Below are 27,851 nucleotides of genomic sequence, written 5' to 3' on the forward strand. Positions count from 1 at the left end.
CAACCCCCTAATCACCACCCTAATTAAAATTAGTCATTGACCTTATTTGGTCTTTTTCATTTATGTATTAATAATAAGTTCTAGAAGTTTGATTGGCTTAGAATTAGTTTTAAAAAAACTGGATTTAAAAGTGAATGACGAATTTTTGTAGTTTGGAAAAAAATGGCCTTTTCTTCAGAATAGCAAGATTAGCATCAGAGATACGAAAAAATGTTTAAATATGAAAGTGTAGCTTATTTAATTCCCAAGAACATAGTTTGCAAACAATTTTTTTACGATAAAAATTGAGTGAGCTATTAACAATTACAACTTGTAATAACATGCAAAAACCACCTTTACCAACCCTTTCAAAGTCACCTCTTTTTGCGACTGAGGATTTTAAAAAGATTTAGTCTTATAGATCTTGTAAAAACCTATCAAATTATTTTTTACCAAACTTTCTAAAATAAAAAATAAAAATGTTACGGTTAAAAAATCAATAAATTTTTTGGAAAAAAAAAGGGGAAATCCAATTGGAAGCATAATAATGTAAGTTAGCGGTGTTTTTAGTCATTGGCCTTATTCATTCTTATTTATTTAAAAATATTGATTTTATCTATACAAAACTAACACTTTCGATAGCGAATAAATCGAAAACTATTAATTTTATCAAAAAAATGTATAAAACATTTTTTTCTTAGAATGAATGATTTTATCAACTTTGCGGTCAAAATATAATAAAAAATTTCCACCCCCGAGATGAGGTGGCAACCACCCCCATGGTAAAAGCGCCTTTCGGCATCATATAGATTTTGATCGTTGGACTATCCACTACTTATTCTCAAATTTTCAAGCAAATTGATCCATTCTGTAAAAATTGCGAGGTGAAAAGTTTCAGTTCCTGGCCTACTGTTAATAACCGTTGATTGATAGATAGTAATATGTAGTTTTATTAAAGCAGCCAAATACATACGTTATTTCCTCATCCGATAGACACCGTTACGTATCAAGGTGTTCAAGGTATATCGATCCATCAACCCTTATCTATTTTTGTGTGCTCTAGATAAGACAAATCCGGATCTCAACAATCAAATAGAATAGAATACTCCACTTTCCCCGACCGGAACTAGTAATAACAGACTGAGTGTATATTTTTAGTTTCTTTTCAACCCACCTGTATTATACATTCGCAAACACGGTGGGCGCTGAATACATGAACGGTTACAAAGTAGGCGTTCAATGAAAATGTCTTCAATGGAGCTTATTTACATTTGGGTTTTTAATAATCGGTCGTGAAGACTTGTTTAATGGCAGACATCAGACCCGTAATTGTGGGTTCAGGTGATAATTATTGTAAAAGGATGGGAACGCGAAACAATGTTTAGGGTCCGCGTCCTGATTTTTGTTATCGTTCTTGTGAATTCACTTAACCAGCTACAGCTACAAAGAGCTGATAGGAATATTATGTGGCTCGAAAATGTATTTTCATTTTGATTGTTAAATATCATACTCCACCGAAACGGATTGACCGATTTTTATGAAATTTTTCACGTATATCCTGTAGGACTGAGAAAATGTTTCAATCTATTTTTCATACCCATAAATTATAAGGGGGTTACCCCCCTGACATTTTTTTTTATCTTTTTGGACAAAAATATCTACCTTAAGGGGGGGGGGGGTATGGTTTGAAATATTAAATTTTTTTTATTATTTCAAATAAAAGTGCATACTTTCAAGAATACTCTCTAAAAATTTCAGATTGATCGGAGTAAAATTACCCGATATACAGAGTGTTGAATATAACTACCTTTGACTCGCTTTGGCGCGGCTTCGCGTCAGCACGCTTGAGCGTAGTGAGAAATGTTAAACACCTGTTTGCCTTCTCTTTTGTAGATTACTCCGCAATTCAAAAAACATATTCCAATGTTCATCACTTTACGATTTGGCAGACAAATAAGAAGATGAAGATGCAGTTGTCAAAACTTAAAAACGCATTTTTCTCAAAACTGATTTTTCAAATGCGGTGGACATTGTAACTGAAAAACTACTTGACCGATCTACCTGAAATTTTGCATAGATTTTCTTTAGACATTTCGTGAGGTAACAACGTCGAGATATTTTTCGTTTTGTGCTTATTTTTTGTTCAACAATATTAAATCTGTTGGTTTTCACAAAATTTTTATCAAAAATTTCGTATTTTTGACTTCTGAGTGATACCAAAAAATCAAAAATCATTAAAAATAAAAAAACTCGACGTTGTTACCTCGTGAAACTCATAAGCTAATTAAATCTTTTTGAATTTTTTGTTTCGTATGATCCAGTGATGAGTTCTGATGTCCACCGCAAAATACATTTTTTTTGAGCTGCCTGCCAAAAAATTTGTCACCAATGGCTTATTTTTCAATATTTTCGATTGAATTTTTTCTTAAATATTCTTCGAATTGTACTTAATATGTTTATTTAATTTAAAAATAAAATAATTCTACCATAGCTTCGAAAAAAATTCACGAAAATGTGATTGATATGTTGATTTCAAACCATACCCCCTCCCTTAATTTTATATGGTGTAGAATTAAAAAATACATACAACCCTTAATTTTCACTCTTTTATCACCAACCCCTATTTTTTAATAGGCATCTATATATTTACATCTATATATTTACATCTATATATTTACATCTATAAAATTCTCCTGTCACAGTGTTAGTTGCAGTACTCCTCCAATACCGCTTGACCGATTTTTATGAAATTAGGGGCCGACGTGATGTTTTTTTTGGCATTTTTTAACCACCCCTCCCCATTGGTGTGATACATGGTGAGATTTAAGACTTACCCCCCCCCCCCCCAACCCCCCATATCACGTGTATTTTTTAGAATCTACAAAAAATCTATTTTTTTAATATCTATAAAATACACGTATAGTGGGTAGATAAGTATCATCAAATTTTTTTATAAAAAATTAAAGACTACAATAATAACGTTTAAAGGTAGATAGAAAGGTTGCAGGTTGTTTTTGACTGACAAAAATAATGAAAAAAATGCGAAAACCATTTTTGTACTAAATTAGTATTAAATACTAAATGTATTATACATAAACATTATATTTAATGTACGGTATCTTCGGATCACTAATGAGCAAGACTTTCTTCAACACCAATAACTGGATAAGCATCTAGCAAGTCAGTTGTTGGCACAGTGCTTTGTTGAAGATCAACATCAGTTTCATCAAGCCACTAGGCGTCATTATTTTCGCGCACTACGTAGAGAATCTCGATCTACCGTTCGATCGTCGCGTGAGGATGCAGGAAGGACGAACATTGTGAATCTCTAGAATGTTATTGCTCAGATTCAGTTGCTTGTGACAAGTATTCACATGCGCTTTAGCTTTTTTCTTTGTACAGAAGTCCAGTGCACACCGCTGACATGTCCTTTCAAAAGTATCTGATGATCCTTTTGCAGGCTACTTTGCAGGTTGGACTAATTTCGAGAGACCGTCGCAGAAGAAATGGAGCATGATGGATCTTGTGATCATGCTCTTGAGGCTCTGGAATATATAGGCCACCGGACGACTGCACAATCGGGTAACGGGGCATAACGAAGCGTTCCGAAAGAATGAATCGTATAGAACTCCGCATATTATATACCTAAAGCAAATATTGACTTTTTCACACATGCTCGCTATACCACTGCTGGGAAGACAGGGAATACCACTGCTGGGAATAAAACTTGTCAACAATGTTATCTGGCTTGAAATACCCTGCTACGACGCTATGGCCGTCAATAAGCATATTACTCCATACTTCTGAGAGAACTTCACCAGCCTTCTGAAAGTTTTTTTTTCAAGGTCATGATCTTTTGTTCTCCCTTGTTCATCCAAATGGGTTACATAAGAATCATGCGAAATTGTAAGTCCAGATAATTCCCAGCTGAAAGGTGCCATTCTTCTCTCAACGCGATTCAAGAAGATTTGTACCTCCAATTTTTACATAGATTCGTAGATATTCAGTACCAAAACAACAGAATAACTCCCACCACTTTACCAATTTAGCAGATAGTAGGTATAATACATATAATGTTAAGACTGAAAGCAGAGCTAACATAAAAACCATATCGAACACGGCAGAGTCCTGACCAGTATTCCTAAGCGGAAACATCTGGTGGTGCATTCAAAACAAAAGAATTCCTAGAGTCCTTTCTTATCTTAGGCACTTAAAATAATTACCATGTAAAGTATCCCGTGTCGCTACAGAAATTTGGCTGGAACCAAAGAAAATTAATGTGTTGTTAGTTTATATAATATTAGAATGAGAAATGATTTTTTTATCAGTCACCACTTTCGATTTTTGTGTGCATTTGACGAAAAATTAAATACATGTAACGCGACTTTTCAGTTAAGTTTCGGGCATTTTCCTTAAAAAACAAATACACGTGATATTATTACTAGACCCCCTCCCCCTTGTGATGTTTCGTGATTTTTTATGGACCCCCCTTTCGAACCTCACGTGATTAATGGACAGCCCCTTATGTATATTTGGTAGGTCTTAGAATCGGTCGTAATCTATTTTTCATATCGCTGAGTGATAAGGTGGGTTCCCCCTAACATTTTGTAATGTTAGGTGGGGATATGTATACATAACGTACTCTACAAGACTACGAGTACATTGGCGCTAGTTAGGTTGCTTAATTGATATAAATAAAGTAGCTGTGAATTAAATAAAAAAAAGTGGCCAACTTTGACTGTAATTAACCTAGGCGAAAAGTTTTTTTTTTGAAAATTCGTGTAAAAATACCAGCTTTTCAAATCCCAAAGTAGTTTTAGTCTAGAGTCAATATTAACAAAGTTACTCAAATTGTTTTTATAAGCCAAAAATGACTCTACTTAAGTAAAATGTTTTCGGAATGATAAAAATTACTTTTTAATGATTTTTTTATATACTTTGAAAATATAACTATTGTTCTTTCACGCGGTTTTCACAGAATTGCTATTTCATTATTATTTTCTGAACAATATCATTGCAAATCTTTGGGATAAACAAATTGAATAAAATTTAAACTAATTGACGAATCGTCTTAAATTTTTTTGTACATTATGTGGACTGTTTGGCTCAACTTTTCGTGTAATATGAAAGTCTTAAGGTCATTTTCGCAAAAGTAATAGCAAATTTTTTATTTTCGAAATTTTAGTTTTATTTTGAAATTTTTGAAGCAACAAAAAATGATCAGACCAAAATTCAAGAACTGCCATTTTAAACTTTTGCTCATCTACTAAAAAATTTATACTATAAATAAGATATTTAATTACCCTATTTTTACCTGTGGCGATTTAAACGAAAAAACTGCCATTTTTGACACTTATTTGTTAATAACTAAAATTCTCGTATGAACTGTGACGGGCATTTTTGTATTTATAATGTATTAGGTATATACAGTAAAACCTTTAACCGAAACCTTTTTAACCGAAACATCGTTTAACCGAAATGGCGGACAGTTTCAATAATTTCGTTAATAAAAAGTAAATTTAAAAAAAGCAATACAATTAAGGAAAATTAACATGTTTAAAGTGTTCTTTAAAGAAATCTTCAAATGTTCTTGTGTGTGTTTTCCTTTGACAAAGATGTTTTGCAGCTATATCTCTCCAATACTATGTAATTTGATACAAGAAGAATACAAAAAACAATGTTATTTTTAACCGAAATTCTTGTTATCCGAAACGGCATCTCCCCCAATTATTTCGGTTCTGTAGTATGTACTCAAAAACCCCATTTGCAACCTGGCTGCTCAAGTGTCCTGAACATGGTATATTTTTACCTTATTTCTCTGGCGTAGCACGTAGCATTACAATGTGTAGGTATAAAAGCGGTCATTAAAAGTATTATTAAGTAATTAGTTTTGTTTATTAGTAAATATCTACATTAGTAGTTTAAACTGATGTTATGTTTTTACAGATTTCCTCTTAATAATACTCAGAACCAACTTATCATACATTTTCCAATCAAGTATAACATTTTATAGTGCAGCTATCATGTAAATAATCGGTTTTTTCACCTCGTAAAAACATACAACGTTCAGGATGGGCATGCATAATTTATTATTAATAATAGCGCCACGGGCTTGTAATAATATCATTGTGTATACGATGGTATACCTAAAAAGCCCGTCGGATATCCGGTTTGAATTTACGGCGTCATCATGACAACAATTGAAACCACAATCTTGCCAACGATAGCGATAACCTCACACTTTTCACAGTATTTACAAAATGCGACTTTGTTCTTTGGTATACAGGGAGATACGAACTATTCTTAACTTAAAACTATAAGTGAATTACTTCTTTTCTTGTAAAAGTCCTTTTAAAGTCCCAAACTGGTAAAAATATAAGTAATGAAAATTATAAAGGAATATAAAAATAGTAAACTAATGGTCCAATGTTTAACTGAATTAAAAATAGTCATCAACTATTTTGTTCATAAACTATAGAGTGTAGAAAAACATTTAATCATTATGGTAGGGGACCAAAGTATGCTAAATGTGCAGTCACTCGAGCGCTTTGGGGACCTATTGGGTTGTGAAGAGTAGGTCCTAAAACCAAAAAAAGTTAAGTAAAGGTTTCCATTTTAGTTGGGACTTTTCATTTTTAATTTAATTTTCCATTTCCAACAATCTTTTTTTTATTATAGCGCCATCTATCCACAATTCGAAAAAATGTCTCGAATAAAGGTTACTTATTTCTTCGTAAGGAATCCAAATCTGCAATAAAAATGGGGGCTCCCATTTAAGATTTTAAAGTAATCCCCTACCTCACCTTCGTGGGGGGTCGTGTTAGGTGCCATTCGATAGATTTTTCAAAAATATTGAATAAGTGTATTTTTCAGTGTTTCGATCTGATGTTCATTTCGCGAAATATCGCGGGATTCGTATTTAAAATATTAAATTTACCCCCCACCCCTCTCAGTGGGAAGTCGTATTTGGTATCGTTCGATAGATTTTTGAAAGATACTGAGTAAGTATTTTTTAGTTTTTCGATCTGTCATTAATTTCGCGAAATATTCGCTTTTTTCATGTGAAACTTTGGGACTCACCCATTTCTTTACGCCCCGCTAAAATCGTCAGATTTTAAAAAAAATACACTGTTTTGCATGTAGGTATTCACTTAACTTATCTTAATCTGACGATTTCGAGTTTTTCTAAGGATAGATTTTTTTTCGGCCCCCCCTTAACGAACTACCCTGCATTAAGAGCCAATATATGGTAGAGGTACATTTTCAGATATGTAAAATAAATCGTATAGATGTAGATCTTAAAAGTATGAGTCAGTTAATGATAGATTGAAATCTATGGAGTGGTTCAATATCGAAAACCAAACGTTTCATACCAAAGGATTCTCTTTCTTTTAACTCTGACTTAGTTTTAAGTCTAAAACTAAGTCAAGTAATATTCCGGATAACTTAAATTTTGTCAACTACAGGAAATTTCTTCAGACCAAACTTATACATAATTTATGTACTTAATATACCATAGTCTAAGATCCGAATATAGATCGATCTGTACTGTACCCATCTGCTTGCCGGATAAAACATTGTTTTCCACCTACCTCTACCGAAAGTATACTTTTCCGGACCGGATTGTAGGGAGCAAAGTTGTACTTTTCCTCCCTAGGGAGGAAAAGTAAAAGTGACGTCATGGTATTTCATTCATGAAATATAACTTATTGACGCCCTGTACAATATTTATTTTCTATTACGTAAGTATCTATACATTTTAACGATTATTTATAAAACACCCTGTATTTTGCAGAATGGTAAAAAACAGTAAATTGTTATTTTCATTTAACAATGTTTACATTAATAATTTGACTTATATTTGACAGTTGACAGTTATATTGTACCTACTTGTTAGTTTTAGTGTTAATAAATGTTGTTGGTTAGTTACATAAATAAATTAAGTAAAAATGAAAAAATTACTTACCATGTTGCCCTTTGAGCACTCCTAGCACATTTCATCTTGTAACATCGACTTGGAGTCGCTACAAATATCACTTAATTATTATGTAAACCATTAATATCGATGTAACCTTTTTCAAAAAGTTGCTAGTTTCTTTTACGAAGCAGAACGTAAGTATTGCCACATTTTTCTTTAACCTAGTCACAATTTTAACCTTTTGCATTCATTTTAACGTGGAAATACTTCGTTCTAGGCACTGAGGATGATCTGATTCAGATTGAAAACGTTTTGCAAATCCATTTGGAGGACTTTTATGTTTTTTAATAAAACTTTTTATACCAATATACAAAAGAAGTTTTTACTTCTGTATGGTTTTTTAACTATGGTATACAGCCAGCTACGGGGACTTTCCCATTGATTTTTTTTAAATTACTTGTTATTTGAGGAAGGTGGAGAAACCATATGTATAACATGGGAGTAAAGCCCGATTCTCATTAGACGTGCAAGGAACCGGATCGGCAACGGCAAGGCACATGCTCGGCAAAGATTGTTTCGAAAAGAACGTCGCATGCAAAGCCCGTCGTCGCTTGCCGGTGCCTGGCACGCATAGTGTGAATTACATCCCGTGAAGTACATAAGATTTTATGTAAAATGTATCTTACCGAGCCGATGCCTTGCCCATGCCGAGCACTTGCCTTGCATGCTAGTGAGAATCAGCCTTAAAGTGCCTTTTCTTCCCTTGAATGATTACTGCCCTCCGCTACGCGTCGGGCAGTAAACTTCATTCTCGGGAGGAAAAGTAGCACTTTCCTCCCTTGTTATACAAATAGCTATTTGTATAACAAGGGAGGAAAGTGTAACTTTTCCTCCCGAGAATGAAGTTTACTGCCCGACGCGTAGCGGAGGGCAGTAATCATTCAAGGGAGGAAAAGGCACTTTACTCCCATGTTATACATATGGTTTTTCCACCTTCCTCAAATAACAAGTTATTTTTTCATTTTTACTTAATTTATTTATGTAACTAACCAACAAAATTTATTAGAACTACAAAAACAAGTAGGTACAATATAACTGTCAACTGTCAAATATAAGTCAAATTATTAATGTAAACATTGTTAAATCAAAATAACCATTTACTGTTTTTTACCATTCTGCAAAATACAGGATGTTTTATAAATAAACGTTAAAATGTGTAGATACTTCGTAATAGAATATAGATATTATACAGGGCGTCAATAAGTTATATTTCATGAATGAAATACCATGACGTCACTTTTACTTTTCCTCCCTAGGGAGGAAAAATATTTTCCTCCCTAGGGAGGAAAAGTACAACTTTGCTCCCTACATTCAGGTCCGGAAAAGTATACTTTCGGTAGAGGTAGGTGGAAATAGCTATTTTTATTAAATTTCATACATAGACAATTATTTCTGGCATGGGTCGCGGTGCTTAGACTTTACTACGGTTGTCTGGATCGACTAACTAATGAACATTAAGGGCGCGATTACGTCACGAGTATGGGTACTGTAATTTGAATCGTAATATGATTAATCGGTATTCTTATGTCTTTGATGTAAAAACAATACATAGTAAGAATACACAGGAAAATAATAAAAACAGTTAAGAAATAAAGATGTTTAGTGGATTATAATACCTATGTAATTATGGAAAACTGTTGATATTTATGCAACAATTAATGCAATATTTACGGAAATCTAAGACTTCAATTTCCATTCTCCACTGAAAATTTGTCGCTGAATTTCCATTAATACTGGATTAACTATTGAATACATACCGTCCTTAGAGGTCAGATATGATTATGTGAATTAGAAATACTTGCATAATTTATTGTAAGAATTTAACTAATAGATAATAAATTTGGCCACACTACAGCCTATACCTGGCATTCTAAAATGTCATCAACATTATTATTACGTTAATACATAATGAAATTTTAACGTTTTCCTAACTTATAAATATATATTCTTATTAAAGCTCCTACAATACGTCCGATGTACAACTACATAATAATATAATAAATAGCTTCATGTAGTAGGCAAAATGAAAGATTACCCATGAACGAACATATTTATAAAACACGCTGTATTTTTCTATCACCGTGTCACAAAAAATAATTGGCCAGCGCAAGTACATGTAATAATTATATAATACACTGTTATTATAATACTGGTACTGGTTCATTGTTTTCTGGAACATAGAAAATATGTGTTTAATATGATCGCTCATGGGTAATCTTTCATTTCCCTCACTGTAAATAATTAAAAATAAGTTTTTACGGGAAACAACACCATAATTACAAATACAAAAATATAAAATAAACTAGGATATACAGGGTGTCTGCGTAACTTGGAACCACATGGGAAACTTTTTTAATATCAATTTTACGAAAAAAAGTCATTCTTTATAAAGTGCTTTGCATAGTCTAAAACCTAAGATGCAATCATCAGATATCAAATTTTGTCAACAGTATACGAGGTATGTCAAAAAATATGTATTTCGCTCAAGAGCAAACTACCTTTATATTTCAAAATATTAAAAAATTTTATTATGAAAAGATATTTGTAATTAAAAACCATATTCAAATATGCAATAACAGCCTTCTACTTGAAAAAAAAAAATTCTGAAATTTTCCTAAATTACCGATTCCGAACATCATTTTTATTTATTAGACATGTAATAACTCTTTTATTAATAACTTTAGGAAAAAAAGTTATTCTTCATAAAAATCTGTGCATGGTCTAAACCTTAAGATGCAACCATCAGTTATCCAAGTTTGTTAATTTTGTACGAGGTGTGTCAAATAATATGAATTCTAGAATTCTTTCTAAATTCATATTATTCGACACACCTCGCATAAAATTAACAAACTTGGATAACTGATGGTTGCATCTTGAGGTTTAGACCATGCACAGATTTTTATGAAGAATAACTTTTTTTCCTAAAATTATTAATAAAAGAGTTATTACATGTCTAATAATTAAAAATGATGTTCGGAATCGGTAATTTAGGAAAATTTCAGAAATTTTTTTTTCAAGTAGAAGGCTGTTATTGCATATTTGAATATGGTTTTTAATTACAAATAACTTTTCATAATAAAATTTTTTAATATTTTGAAATATAAAGGTAGTTTGCTCTTGAACGAAATTCATATTTTTTGACATACCTCGTATACTGTTGACAAAATTTGATATCTGATGATTGCATCTTAGGATTTAGACTATGCGGAGCACTTTATAAAGAATGACTTTTTTTCGTAAAATTGATATTAACCATATGGTTCCAAGTTACGCAGACACCCTGTATAACATAAATAATAACACAAATAATACACATACATACACTATAATACACATTCAGTGATCGAAAATCATTTAAAAATATGGGCTTGTGTATACTTGTGACGTAGTCAAACATTTAAGTCTGCCTATCAAAATCTTGTCATAGCTATTCCTAAGGGGGTGTCGTAGGGGTGAAATCAATATTTCAAGCACATTTTTTTGTAAGTATGGTAGAAAATTTTAATTTACAAATTAAAAACTACCAAAAACAAAGTGCTTGAAATATTGATTTTAACCCCTACGGCTCCCCTTAAGGATAGTTATGACACGATTTTGATAGGCAACCCGTGCTAGAAATATTTGTCTATGTATAAAATTTAATAAAAACAATATTTAATCCGGCAAGTAAATGGGTACATATCGACCTATAATCGGATCCCGTACTACCACGAAGTGTTGTTATTGATAAAGAATTAATAACAAAATTTGGAATTGAAATCATTTGACATCTGAAAAATGTCTTACGTCCGCATCTAAAATATGATATGAAACAGTGGTTACGATGCAAAAATAAAATATTGATTTCACAACACAAAAAAAGGTGAAACATGAAACAACTACAACCTACAACCACCTACAACTAAAAAAAATGCTGAAAACCTTAAATTATCCATGTCTGTCTGTCTGTGAACAAGCTATGCACAAGCAAAATAATGACCCGAATCATGCTTGAAAGAATGAAGAAGGAATTTGATAAAGTTGTAAGAGAAAACCAAGTTGGATTCCGGGCACGAAGATCCTGCATTGACCACATTTGTACGATGAGAACGATTATAGAGCAATCAATAGAGTGACAGAATAAGCTATATGTGAACTTTATAGACTTCGAGAAAGCGTTTGATTGTGTAGATCGCAAAGCCTTATGGAAATTGCTAGAGAAATACGGAATGCCTCCCAAGTATATCAGAATTATAAAACTGTTCTACGAAGGGTCCACAGCACGCAGAGTCCACGAAGGCAAGTTAACAGAACAATTAGATATTGGTACAGGAGTAAGGCAAGGCTGTGTGCTCTCTCCAACCTTATTCCTGATAGTAATCGACTGGATCATGTCTAAGGCTACTAGTAATAAAACTGAAATAAGATGGAATGTTTTTAACCAACTTGAGGGCGTGGAATTTGCAGATGACATATGCCTTTTAACAGAAAAAAGACAACACATGCAACGCAAAACTGAAAAAGTAGCAGAGGCAGGGAAGTAGGTCGGACTTAACATAAACGTCAGAAAAACTAAGATAATGAAAATAAATACACCAAGAGAAATGGGAATATCACTGGGAGGCACGGAATTAGAAACGGTAGAGAAATTTAACTACTTAGGCAGTATTTTGAACAACAAAGCTCAAAGGAGAGACGGAGGAGGACGTAAAACGGAGAATAGGAATAGCTCAAAACGCATTCAATATGCTAATAGACCAGGGCTCATCTGTAAAAATAGTAGTACATTTGGACGTTGAGAGGTGACTCAATTTTTTTTTGTAGAAATTGCTTGAAAATAAATCAAATAATAATATTTGAGTTATCCTCCCTCTCAAAAAGGTCCGGAACATTGTTTAAATAATCAAAATGTCAAAAAATTAAGGAAAAATTCGATTTTTTTCTTGGTTTTTTGATTATAACTTTAAAAGTATTCATTTTCAAGAAAAGTTGTACTGACATAAAAGTTGCGTAATTAAATTTACTACAATATAGAATTGGTTAAAAATTTAAAAAATAGTTACCCTTGTTGCAAAATAGCAATAATTGCGAAAAAAACCATACAAAAACAAGTATTCGCATTTTACGTTTTTCAACCATTTATGCTATCCTTTCGACCTTCATGTTTGACCCAGAAAAACCTTATAACGTAATAAAATAACACTGTAAATTTTATTAAGATCGGTTAAATAGATTTTGCAAAATAAATTTTGCAATCCAGCTTTCGTAAAAAATATTCATTTTTTCAAAATGTTACAGGACTGAAAATAAAGCAGATAGCAAGTTGAAAATTTTTTTGCATATAGAAGTGTACTGTACCTTTCATTCGCAATTTTGCAAAATTAAAATCGATTAACACCACGGCGTCATGAATTTTTTTAAATAAACATTAATTATTGGTGCTACGCGCAGGACAGCGGATAGTTTGCTCTGATTGGGCATTGCAATGACCTTTGATAATGATTGATACATTTTAATTTTTATTACATTTCGATATAAATAAATAAATTTGTTTATTGCAAAATAAAAACACATACTCTATCCTTTGAAATAACACTTCTATTAGCAAAAACTTTATTTGTTCATATATTTTAACTTAAATAATAAAAGTTTATTATTTTTAAACATATGCAATTGTTTAAACAATATTTCACAAACAATAATAAAATTAGTTTGATTTTTGTTGAATTAAAATATTAAAATACAACAAAATATAGAGTAAGAAAATAATATATTAGATAAAGATTGGAAGAAATTTTGGTGGAAATCAACTTGTGTGAATCGAACACCGCTGTCCTGCGCGTAGCACCAAAAATTATTGTTAATTTAAAAAATTTTCTGACGCCGTGGTAATTAATCGATTTTAATTTTGAAAATTGCATATGAAAGGTACAGTATACTTCTATAAGCAAAAAAAAATTAACTTGCTATCTGCTTTATTTCCAGTCCTGTAACATTTTGAAAAAATGAATTTTTTTTGCGAAAGCTGGATTGCAAAATTTATTTTGCAAAATCTATTAAACCGATCTTAAAGAAATTTACAGTATTGTTTTACTGTATCATAAAGTTTTTCTGGGTGAAATATGAAGGTCCTAAGTGTAGCATAAATGGCTGAAAAACGTAAAATTCGAATAGTTGTTTTTGTATGTTTTTTTCGCAATTATTGCTATTTTGCAACTAGGGTGACTATTTTTTAAATTTTTAACCAATTTTATATTGTAGGAAATTTAAATACGCAACTTTTATGTCAATACAACTTCTCTCGGAAATGAATACTTTTAAAGTTATAATCAAAAAACGAAGAAAAAAATCGAATTTTTCCTTCAATTTTTGACATTTTGATTATTTAAACAATGTTCCGGACCTTTTTGAGAGGGAGGATAACTCAAATATTATTATTTGATTTATTTTCAAGCAATTTCTGCAAAAAAATTTGAGTCACCTCTCAACGCCCATCTCAAAACAGATCCGCCCTGGACTATAAGGAAAATGTGGTCGTCACGTCAGATGACAAGTAAAACCAAGATAAGATTATTCAACAGCAACGTGAAGACTGTGTTATTATACGGAGCAGAAACTTGGAAAGTGTCAAGAAAATGTATCGGACAGATGCAAGTGTTTATAAATAAATGCCTAAGGAAGATTCTTAACATTTACTGGCCAAACCGCATATCAAACCAAGAGTTATGGACAAGAACTAACCAGGTACCTCTATCTAAGACAATATGCAAAAGGAAATGAAGTTGGATGGGGCACACACTAAGAAGACCTGATACAGACATAGCGAGGCAAGCCCTAGAATACACACCACACCACATGGCAAAAGAAGACCAGGTAGACCCGTAGAAACGTGGAAAAGAAGTGTGGAGAAAGAAATTAATGCTATTGGGAAAACCTGGGCAGAAATAAAGATTAGTGCAAAGCATAGGACAGAATGGAGGCAGACAGTTGACGCCCTCCGCATGGAGTGAAGAGGAATTCATAAGTAAGTAAATAGTTAGTAATTTTGGCAAAATTGGCAAAGACGAAAAAAAAAAATCTACTAAAATCACTAGCCAGTTCTGTCTGAGTTTAGCGAACCGACTATACTAGTGATAGCAGGTGTTGTACCAATCCAGTTAATGGTAAAGGAGAGAGTGACTATGTATAATAAGGGAAAGGGGGACATACAGAAGATGCAGAAAAAATAGTGTGACACAGTCTCAGAGCTAGTGTAGGACTTGTTAGGAGGTCTTTTAGGACTTTTACTTATACCTAGAATTAAAAAAAAAACAAATGACGATCGATGCGTAATATGTGGGGTGTTTGAGGACTGATGACGCAAACATTGAGTTTTTGTACGTAGTCAATTCAGTCAGGAAAGAGAAGAGCTGGTAAAAAATAGGAAGGATCACGCCAGAAAACATAATAAAGAAAACCATGACTGGCAAAGAATACTTTATCATAACGGTAAAAACTTTACGGAAATTATAAAAAAGTAAGTAGAAAATACGCAAAACTAAAATAATAAAAGGACAGAGACAACAGCAACGTACTCAATATTGTCGAAAAATTTCCAATGTTTACAATCATCCTATATTTACTACGTTGTTTAAATAATAATTTGTGGTTATTGTTATCAGTCTTCGCTCTTCGCTTATTAGAAACTTTCAAATTCGTTGTTATTCGTCATAAATTCCTACAGCCACAACTTTCAAGAAATGTATAAAACATATAAATGCGATAATGAAATCTTTTTTTGGAATAACAATGCCTATTATATTGTATTTATAATAAACCGTATATGGTCTTCGCTTCACCTATCAGTGACTAATTAAAGACGGACATAATATCTTCGCAGCGACTGTGAATCATTTAAGCTGACGCCAGTAATTATCTCTCAAGACAAACATCCTACAATTCCGACAACTACATATTGTTTTCTTTGAAGAGGAAATGACTTTTTTCTGCTAACGGAGTTTTAATATTTGTCTAATAATTTAAACATTGCATTTCAACAAAGCAATAAGCAAAGCAATCAAAGAAAAACACAAAAGTGTAAAAAAGTCAATAAATCGTTTTACATATTTGTAATTTCTTCTTCTTCTACGGCACAACAGCCCAAATAATTGAGCCTTGGCCTCCTTTATTTTTTGCCTCCCCCTTGTTTCTCTGTGGCTGCTCTTCTCCATACTCGGACTTCTAAAAGGGCTAGGGCGTCGCTGCTTACTGTATACTGTATACTGTATCTTCCCAGCGCTTTCCAACTGGTTTCTTTCCCTGCATTCTAGCGTTCAGTGCTTTTTTGGTAGCCTATCCTCTCCCATTCTTATCACATGTCCAGCCCATTGCAATCTATATTCTAATCTAATGAAATCTGTCCGGGTTATCGAAAATCCGGGTTAGCCGGAGAATATGGTAAAAATTAATAAAATGCGGCATACTTACAGATAAACTCCGTTATAATTGAAATAACATGATATGCACAGTACACATCTAAATTACGTATCAATTACGCCTTTATCAATTCAACCTAATGCTTCTAGCTTTTTTTATATTGTCACTACAACATTTTTACGTTTTGTTGCAGACGCAAACACAAAATCTGAATAGATTTACGAATGATTACAGAACGGAAGCGAACAATAAGACTGTACTACACACAATACGGTCTCAATCGCAACGATATTATGTTATTTAATAACAGTGAAGACTAAGCCCATAGAATTTTTTAATAGCCTTTTAGTTTTTTTAAACAATGCTTAAACAGTTTGAAATAAATAAAGGATACTACAGGTGCCTGTTGTTTCCGATAACACGACAATAAACGTCGCCGTGTGCCATGAGTCATTTTTACATATCGTATATGTAGTTCAAATTACACAAATACCCATTATATCTCAAATATTATATTACATACATTTTTATTGTTGAAATGTTTGTCTGATGAAAATCGGTCTGGGTTAGCCGGACTTCCGGGTTATCTAGGGCCGACTTATCGGGGTTCCACTGTATTTACAACGAGATTAACTTGCCAATTTATCAGAAGAGTAAATATTTATTTGATAAATAAATAAAATAAGTCTTATTTGACGTTAGTAAAATGGAGAAATGTCAGTTTATTGGTCGAATAACTTTAATCATAGAATAAAATACTATTTGTCGTTGGTGAAAACGGCCATAGGTTGCTGTATTTAAATCGATTTATTCCGCTGTTTTTAGTGCTAAATGCCCTGTTCTAATCTATTAAATAGATTAAAGCCGCTATTTCGCTATTTCCACTTGTTTACAAATTTACAACACACGAGTTATTCAAAAGTGCCGAAAATAAATCGACCCAGACTCCTTTGTTTCCAGCTTTTACAAAGTTTTATTTATTTTGTCTAGATTCGTGCTGACTCGGTTTTTAAATTTCACAATGCGGCTTGGCAACAGAGCGAATTCTAATTTGAGAAATTATAAAACAAACAAGTCTCCAGTTTCGTATGCTAATTAGTGTTTTAATCTTAAAATAAATATTGACATTTATATAATTATTTCTGTCGCTGTAATTCGCTACTTTTCTGAAAGCAGTCGGCCTTGACAGGAATTTTATAATAATTAAATAAACGAGTACTTACTTAATTATTATTGATGCGAGATTTTTTTGCAAAAATGGAAGTTTGATAAGACGATTTTGGTTAATTAAATGAATGTTTTTCTACTACAGAAGAAGTACGAGGCAGCCATAATTAGAACAAAAATAAAGTTAAAAATCTATTATTATTTTTTTAAATATTTTTAACCTTTAACTACCCGCGCATCAAGTTATAACATAACTACACGCGTGGCGTACTTTGTACGCCACAAGAAAATACACTTAAAAACAGCGGATTTGTTTAATTTTTTTTGAAAAAATACACTTAGTTGTTTGTTATAAACCTTATTCGGCATCAGTGAATACTTGGAGTTCCTTTTCAGTAAGCCAATTGGGATTTATAACTGGAATCATAGAATAACTGGATTCCATGATAAATAAAATTACTAATAAAAAATTTTTTAAATGTGATTTTTTACAGGAGAAAAAGTATTGTTTACAAAGAAAAATATATTTTTTGCCATAATGACTAAAAAACAATTAAAATATTTACTTATATTACGACTTATAGTAATATAATCCTGGGGTATATTGTCCACCACCGGAAACAACAAATAATAAAATGTAAATTACGATCTTTCCAGAACGCCGATTATAACGAAACTAAAACCAAATTGTAAAGCACATTCCAGTGATAGGTTAGAAAAATAAGCAAGGTCAAAAATTAAATTTTTAAATATATTTCCAGTAGACTTCTTATATCTGGCGTACAAAGTACGCCAGCGCGTGTAGTTAAAGGTTAAGGAAACTGATCTACTGATTTAATTTTGTACCAAAATTTTTAGTTTTTTACAAGAGTTTAATAAAAAAATTAATAAACGGCGAAATAAAAAGAAAACTAATAAAAAACAATATTATTACTCTACATACTTACAGTAAAAGAAGAAAAAACTAAATATTGAAATTAAAAAAAGAGCGTGGCATTTGGGGAGTGCCGACACAAGTGAATACTTCTTATAATTATAATAAAATTATATTTTATTCGATTCGTTTCGATTTGATTTTATTTTATTTAATTTTATTTATTTTTTTAATTTTATTTAATTTATTTTATTTACACAAACATTTTAAAACCAAAATTAGTCAAATCGATCCAGTTGTTCTCAAGTTGTTATAAAAAATATATAAAAAATTATAAAGTGTATATGAATGCATGTATAGAATTATGTATACTGGGTTGGTTGGGATAAAGTATGGAACCAAGCAAATATCTTTGAAACGAAAAGAACAATATTTATGAAACTTTACACGCAAGTCCAGTGACGCAAAAGGCATCTGTTGCCATATTTTTTGTTACTATTCCACTTCCGGTTTCACCGGAAATACCCCTAAATTATTTGATTTAAATGGGACACCCTGTATATTTTTGCGGATTTTAAAAGAACTTATTTTTAATTCATACATACCAAATTTGGTAGAGAAAATTTGTTAAAAAGTGTCTGTAGATAATTTTTTGTATTAATACAACGTAATAGGAAATAAACGAGTACCATCTATACTGTAGCACAGTATAAAGAGGGACAGTAAAACCACTTCTCTGTCGGCACTTTGATCTCAAGAAGTAATACCGGCAGTACGCATTTGATAATTCACCAGTGGTGGATGCGGGTTTTCCCTGTTAAAACCCGTACGTTTCTATGCGACTAGCAATGCGAGAGTGGGGCAAAAGCGTTTAAGGACATTGCGCGGTCGCCATGCGCGACTACAGATTTTACTTCCAATTTTTCGGAGAGTGGTTTTACTGTCCCTCTTTATACTGTGACTGTAGACTAAAATTGTTGTTTACATGCACTGCATGACTTATTTGAATTTAGTATAGTAGGTAAAACTGTTACTGAACTAATTGACAGAAATAAGTTGTATTAAAAAAGGTTCATTAAGTGGAAAAGATCGTATTGAAATCTTGATGATAATCGGTTATGATGAATTTTCATTTTTTGGAAGTGAATTTTCCAAATCCATGGATTGGACGTAGAGGATTCATAGAGTGGCCCGCTCGTTCTCCGGACCTCAACCCGTTAGATTTTTTTCTTTGGGTTATCTAAAATTACGTGTTTACGTTAGGCGACCAACATGCTTGCAGGATTTGAGACAAAGAATAATAATTGATGAGTGTGAACTAATACGTGGAGAAATCTTGCAAAAAGTGACTCACGAATTTATTTATAGGCTTGCACGTTGTCAGGAGGTGAACAGCAAACATTTTCAACATTTGAAATTATTTTCAAATGTTGAAAATTGGTCTAACGTAAATAAATTAACCTATTTATTAACTCTTGGTATGTATGAATTAAAAATAACAAGTTCTTTTAAAATATGCAAAAATATACAGGGTGTCCCATTTAAAGTAAATAAGTTAAGGGTATTTCCGGTGAAACCGGAAGTGGAGTAGTAACAAAAAATATGGCATCAGATGCCTTTTGCGTCACTGTACTTGCATGCAAAGTTTCATAAATATTGTTCTTTTCGTTTCAAAGATATTTGCTTGGTTCCATACTTTATCCCAACTCTGTATTACTTTATACCGCGAGGTAACTGCACGCGTCACTTTTTTTCGAATGATGCTAAATAGGATTTCGGGCCCGTGCAAAACATCATACCGAGTGAGACGAAGTATCGAGTGATATTCACTTCAAAAATTGGGAACAGAAAATAGGGGGCGTTCATTTTACAAAATCGGCAGAACATGCTTTTATACGTGTATGTTTCGTACATAACAGTTTTTGCATAATTGGCAAAATACCTAGTTTTTCTTTTTTACAATACATACTTACAGCATCCCCGTTTTCCTGAGGCTGGATAAGCCAGCGTCCTTTGCTCAATTCCAAAAATTTTTCAGCAAGCAACCGCGATGTTCTCGGTATATGCGTACTCAAATGTTCATATTTTTCTGGACTAACGCAATTCCTAAAGACTTCAGAAACAAACGACGAGAAGATAGAAATTCTGCATTTGTATTATTCGATCTGTATAATGTAGTCTAGTCGCAACATGGGGGCTCCCGTGGGCAATTCTAGCTCGCCGTGATTTGATGGTGGTATTAGGTATAGGTTTTTTGGGTCGCTGAATCCAATGGAAGTGGCCTGGAAGCCCAAAAATGGTGCGTTTAATTGTTATTAACAAATTATGGTAAAATTAGTTATTTTTCAGGAATTATTTGAAGCCCTGTAAATAAATTGATGGTGTTAAAGTCTTCTCTGGTGTATTTTTGGTCGCTGAATCGAATACGACTAGTCGCGATTACTCAAAATATGTTCTTATTTTGTTAATAACAAAATAATTGTTTATTCGCCGAAAAGCTTCAAATAATGCGCTAGCTACAGCAAGTTTGTAGTCTTTTTCATAGTATTTTTATACGCTAAATCGATTGCCACTACTCGTGATAGCTTAAACCACGTTCCGACTTTGTTATTAATAAATTATTGCAAAAATAACGGGTTATAGTACGTTTACTCACGGTTTTTGCTCTAAATTTTAAAAAACCACTTGGATTGACATGAAATTTGGCATACACGTAGTTAACATGTCAAACAAAACTGTACTGATGTGTGCTTTTGCCATGGGGGTGTTTCACCCCTTTTCGGGGGTGAAAAAAGAAACCTTTAAAATAAGTCCAGAAATGGATAAACTGATTAATTCTAAGCAACTTTTGTTCTATACAGTTTTTTCACTAAGTCAATACTTTTCGAGTTATTTGCGAGTAAATATGTTCATTTATCAACAAAAAACCACGTTTTTGGTGGTTTTATAAGCACTTTCGAACTGATGAAACTTACAGATCATATAAATACGACATAAGTAAAGCAACTTGGGAAGCGGTAACGATTAATTTCATTTGAGATGCTAATTAGGGGGTGATTTTCCCGCTTTTTTTCTAAATAATAGGGACCAATTTTGTTTTAAGCGTAACTTGCTTTTTTATATACTAAATATTTTTTCAAAAAACAAGAATAAAGTTTTTTTACAAGATTTAAAAAAAGTTGTAATAAGTTTTCCTCAAAAAGTGCTCATTTTATGTTGAAATATTCGATTGGAAATTTGACAAATATGAACCTGTTTTTCATTAGCTACAACTCCGCTTCTACTGGGTCTACGGACCTCACAATTACACCATTTTTTTCACTTTTTAGTCTGTATGAGTTATTTGCGAAAAACCGTCTAAAACGTGGGTTTTTTGTTAAAAAATGAACATATTCGCTCGCAAATTACTTGAAAAGTATTGACTTAGCGAAAAAACTGTATAGAACAAAAGTTGCTTAGAATAAATCAGTTTATCCACTTCCGGACTTATTTTAAAGGTGTTCTTTTTTCACCCCCGAAAAGGGGTGAAACTCACCCCCATGATAAAAGCACAGATCAGTACAATATCACTTGTTTTGTTTGATATGTTAGCTACGTGTATGCCAATCCAAGTTGTTTTTTAAAATTTAGAGCAAAAACCGTGAGTAAACGTACTATAAACCGTTATTTTTGCAATAATTTATTAATAACAAAGTCGGAACGTGCTTTAAGCTATCACGAGTAGTGGCAATCGATTTAGCGTATAAAAATACTATGAAAAGACTACAAACTTGCTGTAGATAGAGCATTATTTGGAGCTTTTCGGCGAATAAGAACATATTTTGAGTAATCGCGACTAGTCGTATTCGATTCAGCGACCAAAAATACACCAGAGAAGACCTTAATATCATCAATTTATTTACAGGGCTTCTAATAATTCCTGAAAAATACCTAATTTTACCATAATTTGTTAATAACAATTAAATTCACCATTTTGGGCTTCCAGGCCACTTCCATTGGATTCAGCTTCCCAAAAAACCTATAATACCACCATCAAATCATGGCGAGCTAGAATTGCCCACGGGACCCCCTATGTTGCGACTAGACTAGTAAGGGAGCGTTCAAGTATAACGTAACGCAGTTTGGGGGGGAGGTGGGTTTTGTAAAACGTTACGGCGCGTTACATGGGGGAGGAGGGGGGTTCGAACAGCGCGTTACGTAACATTCTTTTTTAACTTAAATAAAAAAAACTACATAATTTCTTTTATGTTTTACATAGACCCTGAATTGTATTATGATTTGTCTACTGATTTTTCAGTAGACCTACTGATTTGAACTCCGATCTACTGAAAACTGTATAAAACCTACTGATTTGAACTCCAATCTACTTATCTACTGAAAACTGTATAAAATCAACCGAAAACTCTAAAAAAAAAATAAAAAAAATTCATTGCTCAAATGTAAACCATTTCTCATTTATATTATACAACCCAAAGCTCAACATCCAACAGCGCATAATCTTCTTTCGTTTCACTTCACCTAAATTATATTTGATGGTTTAGCGACATAGGATTTTCAGGGTCAAGTCAAAATGATGTCAAGTGCCTAACCTAAAGGGATTCTTTCGTTGAGAATTGTTTTCTTTTCAAAAGACCATATGTTTCCACTATTCGGAACTGTTCCCTCGGAGTTATTTATGGGTTTATCTGATGAATAGATAGGTAGGTACTTTTATATTTTGGTAAAAATGAAATGGGCAATTTAAGTCCATAACATGCAGTATCGTTTTCAGCAGTAGGTAAGTATTCATTAATGTTTTAAATATGTACGCAAATTTTCAAATTATTTTAAAATGTCTTTAAATAAAAAGCATTCAATACAAAACCCACTATATTGATACTTAGTTGTGTGATCCTGCATTATTAATTTCAAAGTTTTATGTGATTAACATCTTTACGAAAATTATACATAATTTCAAAATTTCACCTTGCATTATTCATAATAGACTCTACATAATACACATTTTGGAGATGAGGTTGTTAAGCAGCTTCTAAAAACAAAAATATACAGGGTGTTTAATTAAAATTAAAGATAATGGACTACGCTAGGCTTGCATGAATCACCCTGTACATTTAAGTTTATGTTTAAAAAGCACACATTTTTATATATGAAAATCTACGGGTCCCAGCGTTTTTTAAGCTGTCCCAGCGTTAAGGACAGAAATATTTTTATTCCATAAGTGCCTTCTTATATATATACAAGGTGTTTCAGAAAAAGGTAACACGATCTCTAGGATAGGTGAAAAATTAAAAAATAATTGGGGTTTGCTTACTAAATAATTTTGGTTTCACTATACAGGGCGTTGAAGAACAAAAAGTTTTACACATTTTTTTCACTATTTTTCCGAAACTACTGGTATTAACATCGTATATTATTCGTTATACAAAAATTTTTACTAAGCAAAATAAAATGTTGAAATTATAAATATGTTATTTTATTTTAAGCCTTTATTAAAAAAGATAAAATAGAAAAATGCATGAGAAGAACAATAAAGAATGAAACCAAAAATGTATGTAAGGATGGGGCCAAGTAGGGAAAATGTAAATGTAAATTAAATGTAAATGTAAAATTAATAATAAAAGATTATTATTGTAAGTTTTGAACATATTTCATGTCATGGGACATGAAATTACGAGTGGCAGGGGTAACCAGACACATGAACTGAATAGAAGAATCGTTCTTGGGTGGGCATCATTTGGAAAACTGAGAGAAACTTTTAAAAGTGAGCCCACATGCCTAAAGAGAAAGGTATTTGATCAGTGCGTCTTCCCAGTCTTGACGTACGGATCAGAAACACTTACCTTAACTAAAGCCTCGGCTACCAAACTAAGAGTAACGCAGAGAAGAATGGAGCGCTCAATGTTAGGAATAACTCTGCAAGACAAAATCAAAAACGAAGAAATCAGGAGAAGAACAAAGGTGACTGACGTCATCGAAAGGCTAGCCAGGTTGAAGTGGAGATGGGCAGGACACATTGCCAGAATGACAGATGGGAGATGGACAAAAAGGTTATTGGAATGAAGGTCAAGCGAAGACAAAAGAAACGTCGGTCGACCGCCTACAAGATGGACTGACGACTTAAGAAAGCTAAATAAAAACTGGATGAGAGCGGCGCAGGATAGACGTGGTTGGAAACGAGGGGAGGAGGCCTATGTTCAGCAGTGGACATTTAAGGCTGAATGATGATTGTAAGTTTTTATTATTACCTCAGATGCCATTAAAATAATAACGAAAGTTCTTTTACCGAGTGTCCGGTACTTTTCGCAACCTCGTTTTCCATTTAGGTTCAAATGGCCACTTGGGTGTTACGTAACGTTTAGGTAGGGGGAGGGGGTACAGAAAAACGTTACGGTGCGTTACATGGAGGGGAGGGGGTCAAAAATCCTCAAAAAATGCGTTACGTAATACTTGAACGCTCCCTAATGAGTTTATAGCTGCAATCTTAACCAAGCCATAAAACATAACCATTGGCCACCTTCTTGTCCCTCTTTGCTATATTTTAAGATGTAGATGGATCTGCATATATTATAAGATATACCTAATCATACGAAAATAAAAACATACAAGAAGAAGACAACAACAGAAAACAAGAATTGATAACGCAAGATATCATGGACCTCACGAACGATGAAAACATAAAATAAACTCAATAGAATACAAACAATCCAATAATAGCATTAGAAAAAGTACAGAGAAGCTAAATAAAACTAGATGTCAACAAAATGCCTAGCAATTGAACACCTTCAGGAAATCTATGCGACACCTTTAATGTCCATAAAAAAGTGAAGTAAATGACAAGTAGACACAGAAAGAGACAAGAAACAATATTAAAAAAATAATAGTAACAAAATAATTATAGGTACAGAAGGTACAGTAAAATCCTATCAAGAATGTAACAAGCGAGGGAAACACTTACGAACGTGAAAACATTTTTTTCGTGTTACTTTTACGTTACGATGTACATCGTTAACGATGTTACGTTTTCTCTGTCTTGCTGTATGGCTGTGAAGGTTGGACAATGGCTTTGAATCATGAAGAATCTTGTTGAAACTTGATTGCATATGTCAATACAGTACAACCTGCCATATCCGGACCTGTCATACCCGGACCTCCCCGCGAATGTATGAAGGAGAAGTGGTCTTGATTTCCAGATTTTTTCATATCCGGATCGGTCTGTCATCACATTGATCCGGATATGGCAGGTTTACTGTATTTCGCGTCTAAATTTACTCATCTATATATTATTTTTTAGCTGTGATCAATATTTTTAAGATTTGACTCTCGTTTGACGATCTGTTAAAATTATGTTTTTTGTTTTCAGAAATTTCAATGGATTGGTCTGACCATGCGCTTTGGTGGCCCGATAAAAATATATGGCTGACAAGAACAAGATCTACTCTCGACCAATGCGGAGTCCACGCAGATGCCTTACTTCATTTTACTCCAATGCACAAAATTCTCAGGCTACAATTACCCGATCTTAGGTAAGCAATGAAGAAAAGGAGAAACTTCACTTTCAACTTCGATGTCATCGATAAATGTCTAAATGTCTGATAAATGAAAAAAATCCACATAGTTTCAAAAGTTATGCATTACCCATCGTATTAAAATTTTCACATATTTAATAGACCTTTTTTATATAAAATACATATATTTTGGTTTTTTATTTAAATAAGCATATAATTAATCTGCTTTTGCCAAAATGTAAACATTTGAAAAACAATTTCTGCTAAAATTTGTGAAAACTAATCAATTAAGCCCCGGCGCAAATTGATCCTAAGCGAGACACAACCTGCTCCGGCGAACTGCGTAGACAGTTTTGCGCATCCTACTATCAAACTGCACATCGGTGTACAGTTTTCTTGGGTGGTGGGACGCATGACTCACTGCCAGATATTTATTTTTACTTGTTTTTGTTTGCGAGATGGACGTATCTGAAATGAATACGGATGGTACCGAAGTACAATTTATTGTGATAAATAAAAATATTAGCATAGTGAAAACCTCAAATGAAAACTGCTTTGTCTTTGTCATCAAATTCTGATAACTTTTGGTAGACTAAATAAGCGGCGATACGAAATTAATAAACAAAGTTTACAATAACACATTATTAGAAAAATAAGGTGAAAAATGATTCATGTTACTTAAAACCGTGATCGATAAAAATATCGTATTACCCTCAAATTAAACTTTTCGGCATATTACATTTTTGTTTATGCTTAAAAATTAAAAACGAAATATGCAGATAGTGTTATTTTTTATGACCGATTAGTAGCGGAGGGATTGAGGGATTATTTTAAATATGTAGGTATTATGTGCAGAAATAAAATACTCAGTGTAAGATATTTTTTTATGCACCCGCTTATGATCAAATTCGATGTTTTCGAAAGTCATACCGCTACGACTACTAGGGACGTGTAAGATATTTTTAAAACGTTACTACTTACAAGTACGGAAATACCGATTTTATGTTGCCTACTCAATTCAGTACAAGGATCAGATACATAAGTATTTTGTAATCAGTATTTGTACTCAGTACCACTGAGAACCGGTATCAAAAGTAACCGTTACATGTCCGCACTGGTTTTGCCCGTCACTATTATCCACGTCGATAGCCAACGGTTGGGTTGGGTTGTGTCCAATATGCGGCACGCTAGAAAAATAAATGCACGGGTCACCCGTCCCGCCGGCGCAGGTTGTGTCTCGCTTAGGTTCATTTTGCGCCGGGCCTTTTATTCTCTATTTCTGTTATCTCATATGTCAGCAAGATAATGCTACAAGTTATCAATGTGAGGCCAGAAGAAATACCAGAAGAGCAGGCTGGATTTGCTAATGGTAGAGGTACGCAAGAACACGATTAGACAAATAATCAAGAAGTCAAGAGAATTCAATATCCCTTTATACATTTTCTTTATAGATTATCGCATGGCGCCCGACAAAGCTAAATGGCATAATTTATGGCTGATCTTTAAAGAACTGGCCTTCCACAGCGCACCTGATTTCTCTTATAACTAATATACCTAACAATACCACGGGATCAGTAAAAGTACTTGACACATTTTCAAATGACACCCATCCAGAATAAGGTGTCAGGCACGTATTGATACTATATCCGCAACTATTTAATATACAAGGTGTTTGGTAAAGAATGGCCCATAGCTTAACCTCAGGTTCCTGAGGTTAAAATAGGCCGATTTAAGTTAACTTACCTTAGTACAAAGTTTATAATAACCGAGATACAGGGTGTCAAATACTTATTTATTTTTATTTATTATTGAATATTTTCTGACAGGTATTAGATAACAACATGAAATTTGGTATGTGGGGGTTTTTTGGGTCGAAAAAAACTAAATTCCCTACCAAAAATTATGTATTGCACAGAGGGCGGCACATACGCTTTTCAGACCTCATTTATTACGT

At 32.9% G+C, this 27,851-nt stretch overlaps 1 protein-coding gene across 1 annotated transcript in view; it reads left to right on the forward strand.

Annotated features, from left to right (window-relative positions):
- The window catches only part of LOC114328617 (unc-112-related protein), a 192,301-nt gene that overhangs the window by 114,926 nt on the left and 49,524 nt on the right, over positions 1-27,851 (forward strand). The window contains exon 2 of the mRNA XM_028277509.2: positions 25,753-25,915. Coding sequence (XP_028133310.1) covers positions 25,753-25,915 — 163 coding nt within the window. The remainder of the gene's footprint in view (positions 1-25,752; positions 25,916-27,851) is intronic.

This window comes from Diabrotica virgifera, chromosome 6 (assembly GCF_917563875.1).
Source record: "Diabrotica virgifera virgifera chromosome 6, PGI_DIABVI_V3a".
NCBI lineage: Eukaryota > Metazoa > Arthropoda > Insecta > Coleoptera > Chrysomelidae > Diabrotica > Diabrotica virgifera.